The 14,512-nt window shown below is 50.4% G+C and overlaps 1 protein-coding gene across 6 annotated transcripts in view; it reads right to left on the reverse strand.

The window, feature by feature from the left end:
* Positions 1-14,512, reverse strand: part of LOC126538383 (uncharacterized) — a 606,484-nt gene that overhangs the window by 323,371 nt on the left and 268,601 nt on the right. For all 6 annotated transcript variants that reach the window (XM_072288044.1, XM_072288042.1, XM_055074756.2 and 3 more), the window contains exon 16: positions 1,482-1,568. In XM_072288044.1, coding sequence (XP_072144145.1) covers positions 1,482-1,568 — 87 coding nt within the window. The remainder of the gene's footprint in view (positions 1-1,481; positions 1,569-14,512) is intronic.

Raw genomic sequence — 14,512 nt, forward strand, 5'->3', positions numbered from 1 at the left:
TTTCTTCTGTATACCTTTGCATAACTTACTGTTCCTTTGTAACCACTCCCCTTTACAACACATCTGCGTTTGAGGGTATTTGGAATAAATAAATATTTTAGAAAAATGAACTAATTGAAATTACCTTTGGCATGACACAGGCGATCGAAAGGTTTAATTTTCGCTCAACTCCTTGTCGTCCACACTTTCGCGTTGCATAGTTTCGTTATTGCATAGTGCCACGCTGGTTTTGGTGTCTCGCTAAACTCTCACAAAGTGCAAGTAGCAGAGAACTCAACTTCCATGCGATGTACCAGGATACCCGAACGGTCTACGCCACTTGACCAAAAAGCAGCTGCAGCGGTGAATCGACCACTCTGTCTTGGCTCGGTAGCACCGTCTGTCGGGTGGCATTTTACTCAATGATGGCAGCAAACGGTGGTGATGGCGTATGCAACATCACCACTCCCCAGTAGGGTGGCAGGAGTTTGAATTTCAAAAAAGGCATTTGGACCCTTCAGATGCAATTTTCTCGTAAACTAAGTGTGTTCTTGACGCAAAACAAGCTTTGCGAGATTTCTGGAATGCTATTCAAACAGTCCATGTCGACTTAGTATTTAGCTTTAGTGTCCCTTTAAAATAAGTTGGCAGTGATGATGACTGTGTCCCGTGACTATTGCCCCTTCATACGCTTATTATGCTTCGCCACACTACTTTGCATATGTCTCACTGCGTAATATTTCTGTATTAAGGCTAAGCTGAGTTTTGAGAGCCAGCATTAGGCAACGCACCGTGCTTCGTGAGCTTCGAAGTTAATCGCGAGGGTCACAATGACAGAGTCGGTGCCTTTGCTTATGGCGGCGAATTTTTTTCAATTAAAAACACGGCACTGAATGGCAAGAAGCTTAATAGCGAACGTTGAAGCAGCTAGGCCTAGCATTCACCGTGGCAGCAAGGTAACTAAAAGGGAGGCAGTGGTAGCTTTGATTAATGCTGTTATGGACCTGTGGTCACAGCACAAAGTGTGAAAAATCAGATGGCGAAGGGTTCTTGCGTACGAAATTGCAGACATTCTTATACATTGTCTCTAAGGGGGACGTGGTCGTCCCACAAAGTCGTCCAAATTATCGGGCGTCCGGAAAGTTGGTCGTTGATTGTACACTGCCAACTCCTCCAGCCGACGAAACGGCGTCAAAAGAGCTATTCGTTACAATCCCTCTCTGTTACGGACACAAGCATTACCATGACTTTCGTTCCCTTTTAATAATATTACAGCTAATTTTCCCTGATAGAAGCACAAGTTCCCTGAGTTTTCCCTGAGAATTTCCGGTTTCCCTGGTTCTCCTGGTTGGTAGACACCCTGGATCTAGTTTTGGCAACACGGTCATTGTGTGGCTCAGAACCCTTGCATCAGTGGCTTGCGATACTTGACATTTTCTTGATGGAACAAGATGCAGATGCAACACAGTCACTATGCCTAATGGGTGGAAGCATCCACTTACCAGATTGTAGTGTGCCTTGAGCACATGTTCTGTGATAGCCTTCTTGCAGGTGAAGGACTTGTGACAGCTTGAGCATACCAGCGCTGTCTGCAACAGAGGAAGCACAACATGACTGGTATACCATCACAAGTCTAATGAATTGATAATGTGTGCAAGAAGCAGACAGTTGGCACACTAACTACAATGCACATTTCATAGTACATGAGGCAACAAATAGTGGACATAGGAGCGGCGCCAACTTTGGTCAATCACCGATAGGCACAAAGTCAACCCACCTTGGTTAAACGGAAAGCTGCTGTTCAATATAGGAACTTGCCATATTTATGTCCCTTCAAAGTTTTGTATAAGAAGAGTCTACTGTACCAAATAAAGCATACATCACCGACAAAGGCAATATGAAATAGAGGTCAGAATTATCGCATTTTTGAAAACAACATTACGTGCAGGTAAATTATGACATTGCATCCCTCAAATTAGGAAGCAAGAAATACTGTTGCCCGTTTAATATCACAAAAGATTAGCATACGAAAAAGTCTACACAAAGAAAGCAGCATTCTGCTTTTAGCCAACTGCAGGCTTTCCCACTCAACTTAATCCAAGCACAAGTCAAATAATTCTAGGTGTCATACATTCATTATTTTATCCTAATGCTACTAATTTATTCCAAAGTAAAGATGCATTTGTGGAAGTGCTCTAGGAAGTTAAAAAGAATGACGAAATGTGATAATTTTGCACCGATCGAACATAACCGAAGAGATATATTGAAGAGCATTGTCATCTGACAACAAAAATGCCTTTCCTGCACAATACATCATCGAAATAATGTGCTGTTATAGACATTATATTATTCCTTGAACAGGTCATGTAAAATGCGGCTATTTGATGGCTTTGCTCACATACATTGAAACAAAGGGACATCCAGCTACAAACAGCTGATTTCTAAAGCTGATAAAAACAGGCTTAAAGAGTGTCGCGTGACATCTCGTCATTTTGTTTTCTACAAGCCCCGTTGACATGCATATCATCAAATGAATGAGCAAACACACGCTTTCATTACAACCACGTAGCACATCTTAGATCAGGTGGAAGAGGGTGGCGCAAGATCTCACGTAACATTCACCAGTCTATTCCCGATTCCCAACCATACTCACATGGATATCAAATGATTTGGCTTCGAAGGCGCTCTGTGATAGTACTCGTGCAGGGCACGTCACACCACATGGTAAAGGATGTCCTGTGAACTAGTGCAACTTTCGGAAGCGCACATGTTTCACAAACACACCGACATGGCTGTCAAACAAATGGGAATCACCACAGAGTTTCATGTTACCATAACTACAGGAAAGTCTGGCACTGCGATCGCTCAACTATTATGGCAATGATGGGAAGTACAGGCTACGGATTGGAATTCTGTTGACTGGAGAAGTAGTCTACAGGTACTTTTTGGCAGTTTTGGTTTCGCTCCAAGTGCAATTGCTGTAACTCGCAGTGGGACAGTGCAACGCAAAGCTCTCTGCCTTTGTTCTGTTGCTCAAAGAGGTGATAGCGCACTGTGCCAGCAGCTGGGACGATGTTGGTAATGCTGTGAGTGCGCTGGATTCTTATCTTTTGAATTCCGATGGCCTCCTGCTGAGGTATATTCCCACCGAGGACGACACAAGTGAGGCGTTTAAGGTGGTGATACCGTGCGCATTGCGAGGAGCACTGCTACGCTACTTTCACGACTCGTGTATCGCCAGGCACGCGAGCGGCCCCAAGACTTACGTAAAGTTGTGTCGCCTCGCTACCTGGCCAGGCATGAAATGGGACGTGATGCTCTACGCCCGCTCATGTCATGTGTGTCAAAGCGTGAAGCCCCGAGGTGGACGACCACCCGGCCTCATGCAGCCTATCGACAGCCAGACTCCCTGGCAAGTCGCGGCGTGTGAAGTCATGGGACCGTATCCCACCACACCGAGCAGGAACAAATTCTTGCTTGTAGTCACAGATCACTTCAGTAAATGGGTCGAACTCTTCCCCTTGCGAAAACTGACGGCACGAGTGATCATGGATAAGTTGATCGAGGTTTTCACCAGATTTGGCTATCCGGAGCAGTTGATAACGGACAATGCGTCCTACTTCACTGCGAAGGTTTTCGTCGACTCGTGCGCTGCACTTGGCATTAAGCACAAGAAAACGACGACTTATCATGCTCAGTTGAACCCCACTGCACGGGTCAATCGCAACATTAAGCACATGCTTGTCGCGTTCTCTGAAAGACATAAGGACTGGGATACCTACCTTCCAGAGATCGGGTTTGCATTGCGATCGACAGTGAACGGCTCGACTGGGTATGCGCCTACTTCTCTAAACCTGGGGAGAGAGCTGACAAATCCGATGGATAGAGTTCTTGCGGATCGCAGCGGAATATTGATCGCGCCTGCAGCACGAGCTGAATATGCAACGCAGCTACGTGCCAAGATCACGGAAGCTTTACACAAAGCACGGCGTAATCTTCGCACTGCTAGGGCACAACGAAAGCGCTCGTCCTGTCTGCTCCTTTCTGTGTCCGTGTTTCACTTCGCGCTAGGAGCCAAAATAATGTTACCGCACCAACTCGCCCAACTGTCTATCCTTTTGCACAACAGAAGGCGCAGTACGACCGCTCGCATCGGAACGGCCGCTACGAAGTGGGCGATCTGGTGCTTCGACGCCAGCACGTTCTCAGCGATTCTAGCAAACAGTTCGCTGCCTCACTGGCGCCGAAGCGGACCGGGCTGTATCAAGTGCGAGACAAGGTTTCCTCGCTTGTTTACCGGCTTGAGAACATGAAAGGGAAGCCGATCAGCGGGCCGGTATACGTATGCGACTTGAAACGCTACGTGCCGCGTGATGAGCAGTGGGATGAAGATCAGACCCTCCCTCAACCGCGCTCGGTGAGTGGGAGCAGCCAGAACCGAACGACGAGCCTGCCGCCGTGCTACAGATTGCGTAGCAAGAGGAAAGCATCCGGCACTGCCGGGCCTGTTTGATGTTTCCGGCGGAGTACAAGGCGTTATGTGCAATGCGAATGTTAACCTTATCTGTGCCGACTTCCACCGCGCAGATGAACCACGACGCCAACTCTAAGCGCCGCCGAGACGACTCAGCGGCGGGACGCCCACCATTTGAGGTGTCCCCTCGAGGGCCCTCGACCCACCAGGGGCATCGCCAAGCCTCACCCCGGACGCCCGCAGGGTCGGCCCATCACGGACGACGTCACCGTTTCCTCGGGGACCCATCACCTCGCCGCCTGACCTCTCCGTCTGAGGCCCAGTCAGGGCCACCAAGGGAACCCGGTGCTACGAACCCCAGGCAAGCAAGCCGCGGCACCCGGGACGTGGCTACCTGGACGTCACAGGATGGCATTGACCTGCCAGCCGCATACGTATCCAACCGACCCTGGCGCCGGCAGCAGAGGGCCCGAATCGGAACGCCTCCGGAACGGCAGTTCCGGCTCTTCCAGGGCCGGACTCTACGCGATGCCGACCAGAGGGTGGAGGGCGCCTGCCTGCCCCTGCCGGCGGGTACAAGACTGTGCGGCTGTGGCGTGGTCCACATCACCAAGAGCCACGACCGAGGGGCCCTGCACCGGCTCCGGACGAGAGGAACAAGCACGCCACCGCCGCAGCCACGACCACCAAGCGGAGCGGTCCAGGCCATGCTGGACTGAGCGGCCCGCGAGACCGCGTTTGCGGAATGGCTGCTCCACGTGGCGACCGGCCACCCAGGCACCGCTGCTGGGACGGCAAATCAGCCAGCGGCGGAACCACCAGCAGCGCAGCAGCCAGCCGCGACGACGACGGCTGGCAGAGCGACCGAAGATGCTGTGGCGGTGGCCGACAGCGACGACAGGGAGGCGGCGGCCACAAATCTGGACGCGGCGGAGGAAGCCCAGGAGATGGAGACCGGCTTCTGGGCCATTCTCGACGAATAAAGCGGCGTTCGACTCTTTGCGTCCAAGGGCCTTCTAAGGGGAGGAGGATGTGGGGAGCACCCGCCCGCACTTCCTCCCGCGTACTCGCGTCGTCCCGTTCGCACGTGGTGGACGGGTTGAGCCGGCGTAGACAAGGGAGAGAGGCACTACGCGCCCTCCCTTTCTCCGTTGCTCTTGTGACGCGCGTACCCCTCTCACCCCATGCGGCTCACGGGAAAGGGAAAGGTATCTGGCGGGCGAGGAGGACTTCCCCTCGCAAAAAGGTAAAAAGGCTTAAAAGCGCGCCACCGGGGGAGACTCTCTGTCTTGGGATGCCGGACACCTGGACCGCCTGGACTAAAGCACCTGCCGCAACCCGTCAGTGATCTCGTTTGTCTGACCCACCCAGGCAACGAGGCAAGCCTCTTTGCTGCTATTACTGAGAGGACGTCCCTCTGCGAGTATTTGTTACTGCTAATAGCAATAAACGTTATTACCGTTGACGCCGCTGGTTGCCTTATTCGTTCAAACCCGGCATAGCCGCGATTCCCGAGCTACGGGTTGGGAGTACCACGAAGCGACTGCGTGAGGCTAGATCCGGAGCTCGCCTTAAGCCCTAGCGGCACGCAGAGTGGAACCCCCACAACAGTAAAAAGTTGACGCAGTGATATGCCGGTGGGTTCCACTTAGCTGGAATCTGCGATTCAAGACAAAATCAATAATCTGGAAAATCGATTGCAAAGATTGAACACCTTGTTTTATGGCGTTGCAGACAATGAACAATTTGAAAACTGCGAATCTCCCAAGCATGTCATCACTGAGTTTTGCAGAAATCAACTCGACTTGGGTGTCACCACCATTGGCAGAGCATATTGATTTGGCTGTTTCGCTGCTGGAAAAAGCCGGCCAATCATAGCAAAGCTTTACAATTTAAGAGAAGTCGAGCCTATTGTGTCGCATGACTACAAATTGAAAAATACGAACTTAAGCTTTGGATGCGACTATTCACAGGCTGTATGCAGTCAGTGGCTGTGAGTGAATCTACTGTGAATCAACTCTACTGTGAGTGAATGTGGAGAGATGGACATCCACCTCGAACAGCATGTAAGCATAAAATTCTGTGTGAAGCTTGGCAAGACAGCCACACAGACGTATAAGCTCCTTCGTGACGCTTACGGCAACGAGACATTATCAGGGGCATGAGTTTTCGAGCAGCACAAGAGGTTCGTTTCGGGGAGAACATTGGTGGAAGACGACACAAGGCAGGGGACCCTGCAACTTCATGGAATGAAAACAACGTGGCTCGGATCAGGAAGATCATACAGCAAGACCGCACCATTACAGTCTGCATGCTATCGGATGCTCTCGACATTAGTAAGACAACATGCCACCAAATTTTGCGTGAGAACTTGGGGAAATGAAAGCTAAATGCCAGACTTGTGCCGCACTCCCTCACACAGGATCAGAAGGACACGTGGGCATCAGTGAGCGCTGCCTTGCTCTCCAAGGCAGAGAAGGATGCTGCATTCGTCGACAGCATCATTGCTGAAGACGAAACATGTTTTGAATACAATCTTTAAACAAAGAGGCAGAGCGCCGAATGTCGGTGCGCAAGCTCTCCGGCGTCGAGGAAGGTGCAGCGTCAGAAGACCAAAACAAAGACAATGATGATTGTTATTTTCGAAGCAGAGTTTGCCCCACAAGGGCAGATGGTGAATCAGGAGTTTTATATCTACATGCTCCAACACATGCGTGCTGCACTGCGATGCCGTCGCCGTGACTTATGGGTATCGGGACAATGGAGCCTTCTCCATGATAAAGCATTGCCGTACACTGCTCTCAGCGTGACAAAATTCCTCGCCAAGCACAGCATTACTGTACTTCCCCATCCACCATACTCACCTGACCTCTCCCCATGCGATTTTTTCCTGTTTCCTCATGTGAAGAGTGCCCTAAAAGTTTGCTTGATGGGGAGCGTGGAGGTCATTCAAGATGCCACGACAAAGAAGCTGACAGCCCTGCCAAAAGAAGTGTTTCCCAACTGTTTCCAAGACCTCAAGAAGAGTTGGAAGCTGTGTATAGACTACAAGGGAGACTATTTCAAAGGGGTGCTGCACAAATTATTTTAATGTTAAACACATTTTTTTAATGGACTCAGTCTCGGAACTTTATGGACAAAGGTTGTATTCCAAGTCGTGCCTCAAAATAAAATACACCCCTGCTTTCTTCAACCTCGCGCACTGCCTCTTGCCTGTCAAAGCCTCTGCACTGTGCCCACAAAAGTTCAGATAAGTTTGCACCTTCCTTCTGTATACCAATATTAGAACCATCCTGCCTAAACTTTCTGACTTGTCATCACTTGTAGATTCATGCTCTGCATGTATTGTGTCTCTGACTGAAATGTGGCTGAACGAAACAATATCTAACAGCTCTATCTTAGCTAGTTGGTCAGAGTCAAATTTTTTCGCTGCAATAGAATACTGCAAAGAGGAGCCATATTCATATTGATTCCTTTCTTGAGTGTGTGTGGGTGTCACTTAAGTGCAGTACTACTCATGTAATTCTTTGCACACTTTACTGCTCTCCTGATGTGCAGGCAGGTTTTGTGACTGAATTTAACTGCTTACTAAGTCATGTCACCATGCAATTTCCTAACTCTACATTACTCATTTTCGAAGAACTGAACTTCCCGGAAATATGCTGGCTCACGCAACCTGTTTCATCAGGCCACACGGAAGAGCACTCATTTCTTCAAACATGCCTTGACTTTTCCCTTAGCCAACTTATCAGCCAGCCAGCTCATCAACATTGTCATATGTACTCTTTTCATATTAACAAATGATGCTCATATTATTTCAACCATAACCAACCTTCCTGGTCTCTTCGATCATGATATTATAACTGGTAACCTTAACAGTCCACTAAACAAGCGCCAAAGTATTTCTAAACAAATACGATGCTATAGCAGGGCAACCTTTACAGCAATCAATTCTGAACTCTCACATTTTCCTGACCATTTCCTTGCTGGCCATTGACAACACGAAGCAAAGGCAAGTGTCAAACACTTGCCTTTGCTTCAAGTTGTCGATAAATTCGACTTTGCCTTGCCATCTGCTAGCCACCTGGTTAGCTCAGATGGTAGAGCCGCTGCCCCGGAAAGGCGGTGGTTCCGGGTTCGAGTCCTGGACCAGGACAAATTTTTCTTCAACTGCGAGGCTTTTCTTTCGAGGAAGCCATATGGGTTTCCTTTGTAGCAATTGCTACGATTCGGTGGAAGTCTCATTTTCTCTTTATTAAAAACTTCATATTTATATACCTGTGCACCCTCAGACGTCAACGATAAGCAGATAAGCAGAAAGAGATAAGATGCAAAAAAGATATTATTCAGATGTTACTTTCCCCCAAGATAATCCACAATTGCAATCGATCAACACAGGATGTCGTTATCCCCCCCAAAAAAAGTGTTTTCTTCAAGCTTGTATTTATGGGTAGATGTGTACATAGTTTTTGTTTGTAATGCATTTTCTTCCTTCCTAGTGCCTTACGTATGTTGTGCACAGCATGGTTTATCTGGTTTCTGGTTGCGAGTATGATTTATGGTTGTTCAATTATTTCATATTACTAATGCTATTCTTGTTTGTGTATTGATTCACCTGCTTGTCTTCTTACTTTTCTTTGTTTGCCTCCACTGTAATGCCATGAAGGAACTGTGGGTACTCCAATAAATAAAATAAAATAAAAATAATTAAGATTACCAGCTCTTCAAGCTAACTGTGAATGGCGACAGAGTTTTCGCACCTGAAAGCAATGCAGAGGCTTAGCAGCGAGCTCAGGGCTTATTTTGAACAATGCCACCAGAGCCCACTTATTGCCCAAACTTGATAAAAATCACAAAGAATCAGTAGCCCCATCTACTCGATTGAAACTGTATCTTCAAAAACAAACTAGTCAATTACTGAGTGTGGAGACCTTAAGCAGCTGGGTTGCTAGCTTTGGTCCTGTGCTATTAAAAGTAAGGGCTCAACCATGTACAGAGTCAAGGCTTTTACAACTACATAATGGTGGTTGGCACCTGCTACCAGCTAGAACCAGCCATGTGTGACGAAAATGAAGTTTTGCATTAAAAAAAAAGAAACTATCCCTTCGTCACATCTTGCTTTGCTGTTCATGTGTCAAAAAGACTATCTTTTTTATGAATGCTTTTCTGTTTAATAAAAAATCAGTTGAGAGCCAAGCACTGTCCTGTCTACTTCCTTTCTGTGTCCATGTCACTTCAGGACGAAGGACGATCCCTTCCTGCGATCTCCAATTACTCCTGTCCTGTACCAACTGATTTCAACTTGCGCCTACGAATTTCCTAATTTCATCACCCCACCTAGTTTTCTGCTGTCCTTTCTCTGTTCTGTCAGTGCCCTTCAATCTAAATCAAATATGAATTTCATTCTGAATGAACATTGCGCTGAAGCTATTCCAGAGATGCTGAGTTGACAGTGGGTGCCATCCCACTAAGCTTGTCGTGCACAGAGGTGGAAAACCTCAATCTGCCATGTTCTCGCCTACATATTTGCTTACCTCGTGGGCCTCTTCTCTGGAGAGGAGAAAATGTGTAGGCCAGAGAACTAGCTTTGCAAAGGTGCTCTGCTGCAGATTTACCTTTATGTGGCCGGTTGTTCGTTGCTTCTCGACATGTTTTGAAGCTAAAACAGTGTGCACAAGCTCTTCAGTGCTCACTTGGTGTGGGAGTTCCACAGGCACCTCACCTGGCACCTGGTAGCCAGAGAAGACAATTCTTTCTGAGCATGCCTTGTCTATGAAAAATGTCACCCACATCTGTGCCCCTGCGTCAGGCACCCTTGAGACACTCTCTTCATCTTCCTCACTTGTGCAGGCCACAACCCGCAACGCCACTCGCCACTTCATGTTTTGCCCACATGGGCAGCAGCTTGGTTGGTGGCAGGCAATTCATCAAGCATAGATGACATAATAAGTAGGCCACCCTCTACAAACAACAATATTGCTATGGAATGTTTATTTAATTGACCAAGAGAAGGTCTATCATCATTGAAAAGACAATTAGGACAACGTTACAACCCGGCACGAGCTGTTTGTTCTAGGCAGGGATACATGCATATGCACTTGGAAATATATCTGTATATTGACACGTGTATGTCACGATCTGCCCGGGTTCATGAACGAGGGAGCGCTCGAGGTACCCTCCGTCAGAGTGACGCTCTACAGCACGGTGGTGAACGATGACTGACCGCCGAGTAGCTGTGCTCGTTGGTGTTTATTTGGTGCGGTGACTAATGTTGCCTACCAAGCCTGGCAGGCCAACGGAGATTACACCTGAGGGAGCGTCACATGATTGTTACATCCCTCAACCCCAGTTTGTTTGGTCAATACAAATGAAATATGTCCAGGCTCAATGTAAAGAATAACATGAGTCCCAGCCGAGTTGACAACACCTGTTATCCAGGTGAGTAACGGTCCGGCAGCCTTTGCGGTCAAGTAATTCACCTGGGCACTCGTGTTGACGGGCCGGGGGTGGCAACGCTGGGTGCTGCCAGAGCAAGCCTAGCTCCGGCTGGAGGGTACACAGTGGCCGGCCTTTAGAGTGGTGCCGGACTTGACACCGGCCCGATGGGCTCCGCACTACTGGCAACGCTTGCCGCCTCCGAGGTGGGTGGTGCTTTCCTGGGAGCGACTTGTGTTGCCGTTGGTCCCCCTGTGGGCTAGACTTCTAAAGCATCTGTCGAGGGTGCAAGCCAGGTCCCGAGGTGAGGCCTAACATGATCGGCGTGCTGGTGCCACGTGGTCCCATCCGGCATGCAGATGAGCATTGATGAGGCGCTGGCAGAAGATACAACCTGTCCGGCGGACCAGGGTGGGCAAAGATGGAAGTTCCTGGCAAAGACTGGAGCTCCATACTCTGGCAAAGGCCCGGGACACCACCCCCAGTCAGCAGCCAGCTTCTGCTTCAGCTGCTTCAGGAATGCTGTGGATTTGAGGTCCGGATGCAAGACACCCAAAGGTGTCTTGACCACCAGGCTCACAGGGGCCATTGCCAGTGACATTGTGGGGCGTAGTCCAATACTAAAACAGTACCCAGGCAACCTGTAACCGGAAATCTCCAGGTTGGCTCTTCTTGAGCTTGTCCTTGATGGTCTGCACCAACCACTCGGCTGCACTGTTTGAAGCAGGGTGGTACGGCGGAACCATCATCCGGTAGATTCCGTTCTTTGTCAGCCAGGCCAGCTACTCTGTGCTGGCGAAAGTGGGACCGTTGTCTGACATGGCAACGTCTGGCAACCCCTGGACGGCGATGACCTGTCACAGTGCCGCAATGGTCACACCTGACAGAGTTGCGACAACCAGAACCTCAATCCACTTCGAAAAGACATCCACCACTACCAGGAAGTCATGGCCCTTGAAGGGCCCCCCCAAGATCCACAGGCAAGAGGGACCAGGGTCTCTGTGGGCATGGCCAGGGGGTGATTTCCACATGATACGAGGCCCGCTGATGCTCCTGGCAGACTTGGCAGCTCTACACCATGTTAATGATGGCCTGGTTCAGGCCAGGCCACCAAACGTGAGACCGGGCTACCATCTTGGTCTTTTCTATGGCAGGATGATCCGCGTGCAGCAACTGCAGGACTCCAGACCGGAGACTTTGTGGGATCACCACCCTGGAAGCCCACAGTAGGCAGCCCTGCTGCAGGCTCAGCTCAGCGGCCTTGTGGCTATAGGCTAGCTGAACCAACTCCTCCCTCGGGGCATCGCCTTGACCACCTGAGACAGGACTGGGCCCCGGCTGGTCGCCTGCAACACCGCAGATCTAGAGTACCTTCGGGTACGCATGCTCCAGCATGAACATTTCAGCAGATTCTGGAAGAGCAGCAGGCACCTCTGGCAGGGGCAGGTGGCTCAGTGCATCAACAGGTCCCAAGTCCTTTCCCGAACGGTAGACCAGCTGGTAGCTGTAGGCTGCCAGCCTCAAGGCCCAGCGTACCAATCGAGGTGATGTCTGCATGGGAACTGCCTTGTCAAGTCCAAGCAGCCCCAACAGTGGCTTGTGGTCCGTGACCGCGTCAGACTTCCAGCCCCACAGGTACTGGTAAGAGTGCTCGAACCTGAACATGAGGGCCAGGCCTTTGTTGTCCAAGTGCCTTAGCTTTGCTCTGAAGCATGAAGCAGATCAGAAACAAACGATAAAGGGCGTTCCTGGCCATCCTTGTCTCGGTGCAACGGATGGCTTCCACGCTGTACGGCGACGCCTCTACAGTAAGGACGACAGGCTTGGCCGGATTTAAGTGTACCAGCACTGAAACCTTAGTGATTAGCTCCTTGCTGTGCTGGAAGGCCCGGTCCTGCTCCTTATTCCAGACCCATTCCTGACCATTTCGAAGCAGATGAAGTGGCTGTAGATGCGCGAACTTGTTTGGCAGGAAACTCCTGTAGAAGTTGATTAGAAGTTGATCAGGCAGAGGTAGCTCTGAAGCTTCTTGTTCTGGGGCTTAGGCACCTTGAGCACAGCATCAACATTGCGGGGGGCCGGGGCTAGGCCAGCCTGGAAAATGACATATCTCAAGTACTCAACACTGGGGGCCAGGAAAACGCACTTTTTGAGCTTGAGGCCGCGTCCTGGAGTCGTGCCAGGACATTGTGCAGGTTTTGCAGGTGGTCCCCATCGTCGCTGCCAGTAACCAGGATGTCATCCAAGTACACCGCCACATGCCTCATGCCCCTGAAGAGGTTGTCCATCTCCCTCTGAAATATGGCTGGGGCTGAGGCCACACCAAATGGTAAGCGCGTGTACTGGAAGAGCCCCAAAGTTGTCGATATTGTGCATACTTCCAGGAGGCATTATGAAGCACCAGCTGGTGGTAAGTGTCTCGGAGGTCATGCTACGTTAACTTCTGTCCCCAGGACAACGCTGACCAGAGATCTTCAGTCCAGCGCAGCGAGTACTTCTCAACGGTAGCGATAGGAATATTGAAATCCCCACAGATCCTGACACTGCCGTCTCATCTGAGGACTGGTACGATGTGAACGGCCTATTCAGACGTCTTGATGGGCATCAGGATGTGCTCTCTCTGCAACTGTTGCAGCTCTGAGTGACCCCATCCTTTAGAGTAAACGGAAGTGGGCGAGACCTGAAAAAACTAGGCTGGGCTCCCTCAGGTACATAGATGCCGGCCAACGTGCTGTCGAATGTGCCCACCCCTGGCTGGAACGGGGACTTGAAATTGGTCAGGAGGCTTGGAACGTCTTTCACCGCATGTAGGACGACTTCTTGGTACTCCGTCAGACTAACGCCCAGTGTGTGAATCCAGTTTCGGTCCAGCAGCGTCGGCGACAACCCCTTGGTGAAGTAAAGGGGAAGGATTGCGTCCCTGTCGCCAAAGAGAATGCTAACCTGGGCATGACCCTGGACCTGGGAGAGCTGCCCAATATAGCTGCACAGCATCATGCCCGAAGCCTTGACGGCCACGGCGGGGAACGTACGCTTGAGCAGTTTCCTGGCCATGACTGACACGCAGGCCCGTGTCCGGCTTCATGGAAATGGGGTGCCCGCAGACTTCGGCGGTCAGTATGTACGGCAGCACAGACGGAACAAGGCCTGTGTGCCACATGTCGAAAATCGCCGGGTCCTCAGTCATGACGTGGAGCCTGGCCGCGGAAGCACTCGAGCCTGTTGCCGCACGTCTCCGGTGCGTAGCCTTGCGATGGCTACCCTGGCCACGGGCTTGTGTGGAAATTGGACTGGATCCGGGCTGCTGGTGCTACTGTCCGCTGTTCGTCCCCCCACTTCAGCATACCTGCGCCAGGTGCCCAGTTTTTCTGCGCATGAAGTATTGTACTTGGGAGAACTGGCACTGTGAGGGGGAATGTGTACCACCACAGTGACTGCAGGTACTGCCCTTTGTCGCCAACTTGTTGACCACCGCTTTCGCCAATAGAGAGCCGGTCGCATGCGCAATCTCACCGGCGTCCTTGGCCGCATCTTATATCGCCAGCACTGCCTTCACGGTGTCGTCCAGCGAAGGTTAGGGTAGCTCCAGGAGGTGCGTCTCCATGGCAAGGTTATTTATGCCGC

The sequence above is a fragment of the Dermacentor andersoni genome, chromosome 4 (assembly GCF_023375885.2).
Source record: "Dermacentor andersoni chromosome 4, qqDerAnde1_hic_scaffold, whole genome shotgun sequence".
NCBI lineage: Eukaryota > Metazoa > Arthropoda > Arachnida > Ixodida > Ixodidae > Dermacentor > Dermacentor andersoni.